The 3571-nt window shown below is 36.3% G+C and overlaps 1 protein-coding gene across 1 annotated transcript; it reads left to right on the plus strand.

Moving 5' to 3' along the window:
• Positions 1 to 1092: 1092 nt before the first annotated feature.
• Positions 1093 to 1449, plus strand: LOC115951457 (calcium load-activated calcium channel homolog). The gene has a single exon (XM_031068663.1). It carries the CDS (start codon positions 1093 to 1095, stop codon positions 1447 to 1449), a length of 357 nt encoding a protein of 118 aa, XP_030924523.1.
• Positions 1450 to 3571: the final 2122 nt, after the last annotated feature.

Raw genomic sequence — 3571 nt, forward strand, 5'->3', positions numbered from 1 at the left:
ACTCCAATTCCAAGAGAATAACCATATGTATTGATTAAAAAGCTATAAACTTTTTTTCTCAAATATATATATATATATATAAATTGGGAGAATCTAGCCTTTTACCCTTAATTTTTAAAAATTTTGGCAAGATGCCCTTGTTTGCAAACTATATAGGTGCGTGCCCCTGTTTCGAAACTCGATTATCTAAAAATCGAGTTATGCCCAAACAAACTTAAAAAAAAAAAAAAAAAATTGCATAGAACTCGATTTTAGGGAGATCGAGTTCCAAAATGCCACTATAGGGCTTTAAAACGCCACTATAGGGGTAAAAACGCCATTATAGGGCTCCCTCAACCTGCTATGGGGCGATCACACTAAAATTTTTTTTGCATGTAACTCGATTTGTAGGAACTCGAGTTCCATGCAATTTTTTTTTTTAATTTTTAATTTTTTAGTTTGATCGGGCATAACTCGATTTTCTACAAATCGAGTATTTAATTGAAATTCAATTTTACAATAATCGAGTATCAAAACAGGGGCACGCCCCTATATAGTTTTAAAATAGGGGCATATTGCCAAATTTTTTAAAAATTAAGGGTAAAATGCCAGAATATCCTATATATACACTTTAAAAGCAAAAACCTATTTTAATTACTATTTTTTTTCTTAATTTCCCGTTTACTTCCCGTTGTACTCTTGAGCATTTTACTATTTTTATTTAAGGCAAAAATGCAAAATTGATCCTCTAACTTTCACTGTTTTTCATTTCAGTCCTCTAACTTTCAGTTTTGTCAATTCAGTCCTCTGACTTTTAATTTTTGTCAATATAGGATTCTGTTACAACTCAGTTAGTGGCTGCAGTTAGAACTCCTAATACAACGCTGTTTTGCTTTTTTTATTTTTTATTTTTTATTTTTTTTTATAAATTCAGAATTAAAAGAAAATAAGAAAAAATATATATATATATATATATATATATATTAAGGGGAACGTCGTTCCCCTGAATCAAAACAAAACAAAGAAACATCACCGGGCTCCTCAATCTACTACACCAACTCCTATAAATCCCTCCTTTCTTCAATTGACAAAGCCGCCAAAAAACTCGAAACCATGAAAATCGAAACCCCAAATTCCTCATCTTCCTCCTCCGTCGCAAAAGTCAAAATCAGCAACAAGAAATCCAAGAACAAGAAGATTGATCACATCGAGACGAGTCTCAAGGAATCCAACCGCGACCTTTCTCCCATCAAGTTCAAGTTCGGTGCGGTGGTTGCGCTTGTTCTCTTCATCGTTTTTGGGCTCCTCAACTCCTTGTTTGACGGCAAGGTTGTGGCCAAATTACCGTTCAAGCCCTTCGGGATTGTCATGAAGATGAGCGATAAAGGATTACATGGCGATGATGTCACCAATTGTTCGAAGCCATTTTTGTTTCAGGGGGAGGAGAACGACGTCGTCGTTCCCCCTTGATTTTTTTTTTTCCAGATTTTTCTTATTTTCTTTTAATTCTAAATTTAAAAAAAATGCAAAATGGCGTCATTTTAGGAGTTCTAACGGCAGCCACTAACTGAGTTGTAACGGAGCCCTGTATTGACAAAAATTAAAAGTTAGAGGACTGAATTGACAAAACTGAAAGTTAGAGGACTAAAATGAAAAACGGTGAAAGTTAGAGGGTTAGTTTTGCATTTTTGCCTTTTATTTATCATATATTTTTATTTAATTGATATTACATATAAATATTATAAGTTATTTTTTTAGGGTTGTAAGTTATTAATAATTTGACAAAAATGTATGATTAGTTATTTAATTCTATTTGTTTATGCATTCAAGGGTTGTTGTCTTACCGATATTTATTTTTTATTACTATTATTAATTGAGCAAATCAAAGTTTGGAAGTAGATTGTAAAACAGGTGAAAGATTAAAATGGAAAAAAAAAATGTAATTTGCCCCTTATATTAAAAGGAAAAAAATGTATAAATTTAAGATGTGAAAAATTTGGTGAATTTTGCAGTGTCTATAGGTGGACATAATTTGCAACCAATTTAAAATATACCCAAATTTTTTTTTTGCTATTTGCAAAGATGTGGCCACTGGCCATCTATTCTCAATTTTGATATCCAAATAAACACTCTTACACATCACTTTGTGTGTAACGCTACCATCAAGAAAGAGCGTTTCTAACTTTCTAACATTTTCTTATGGTGGGCGTGTGTTAGGAGCTTTACTTATTACTAATTGTAAGGTTGAATTTATTCAACCATATAATTGACTTTATTCCGTGCCAAATTTGCTTGTAATTCAGCATTTAGTAACTCTGTATTTAGGTGGGTTTGATGTAAGGGTAGTGAGTGAGATAGAGTGAAGATTGCTCAAGAGTGTGCAAGAAAACAGAGACTCGCGGCTGGGACTCACGGGTGACTCGCGGCTGCAAGCCGCCAGAAGCAGCACACGTGCCAAGCATGCTGGAAGATGAACAGTCATGCTAGCTGGAGCACTACAGGACAAAACAGGACAACTGGCCATACGGTTATCTCGCGACTGGAACTCGCGACTTGGTCAAGCCGCGAGGTCAAGCCGCGAGCCACCCCTGTTTTGTAAAAACCTGACGTTTCACATTCCTCTACACTCCAGTATAAATACCCCTTTTACCCACGATTGAAAGAGAGCTTCCAGAGAGAATTTTGAGAGAGAAACCCTAAAGAAAAACCAGATTGTTTCACCCACAATCTCTACCTTAGAATCTCTTCAAATTCCTCAACTCTCTTCCTCTCCATTGTTAAATCCTTGAGAGGCATTATACCAAACCTGGTTCTCACCATCATCATCACTGTGAGACAGTCGTTTGGATTTCTGGGAAGCAGTTAGGAAGGAACCAATCTTCATTGGTTGATGCTATGATCTAGTAGCGGAATCCGGGAAGTTAGAAAAGAAAAAGGTTCGGCGCAACCTCGTTGGAGCAAGAAGCTTGGAGGGTTTAGGTGCACTGGGTAGATTAGGCTTGGAGGGTCTATTGCTGTCCTTGTATCCCAACTGTATTTTCTAGTGGATTGCTTACCGCTTGGAGGGCGGCGGAGAGGTTTTACGACGAGGGCTTCGGTTTCCTCTTCGATAACACATCGCGTGTTGTCTTTGTGTTTGCATCTTCCTTCCTCTCTATCTTTGCCTTTTCTTTTATCTGCTGTGGTTTTTAATCTGTTATGGCTTAGATAGTATTTAATCAATTTTGTATTATAGCATATGTTAAGTTTCCGCACACTAGTTGTTTGACATATTGCTTGAATTGATTAAGTTGTATTTTGGGGGTCTAAACGTTCAAAGGTGTTTTTACACGTTTTTGAACTTTCAATTGGTATCAGAGCGGGTACACTGATATTGGTTTCATTACCATTGTGTGATCCTTGACTCCCTTTTGAGATGGATAGGTCTCAATCCCTAAATGCACCTCCATATTTTGATGGTAGTAATTATGCTTTTTGGAAGGTTCGCATGAGAGCTTTTCTATGTTCTATTGATGAATCAGTTTGGGATGCTGTTGAGATTGGATGGACCAAACCTGAGGCAACCAAATCCACATGGGATAAGGCAGCACTT

Source organism: Quercus lobata, chromosome 7 (genome assembly GCF_001633185.2).
Source record: "Quercus lobata isolate SW786 chromosome 7, ValleyOak3.0 Primary Assembly, whole genome shotgun sequence".
Taxonomy (NCBI): Eukaryota; Viridiplantae; Streptophyta; class Magnoliopsida; order Fagales; family Fagaceae; genus Quercus; species Quercus lobata.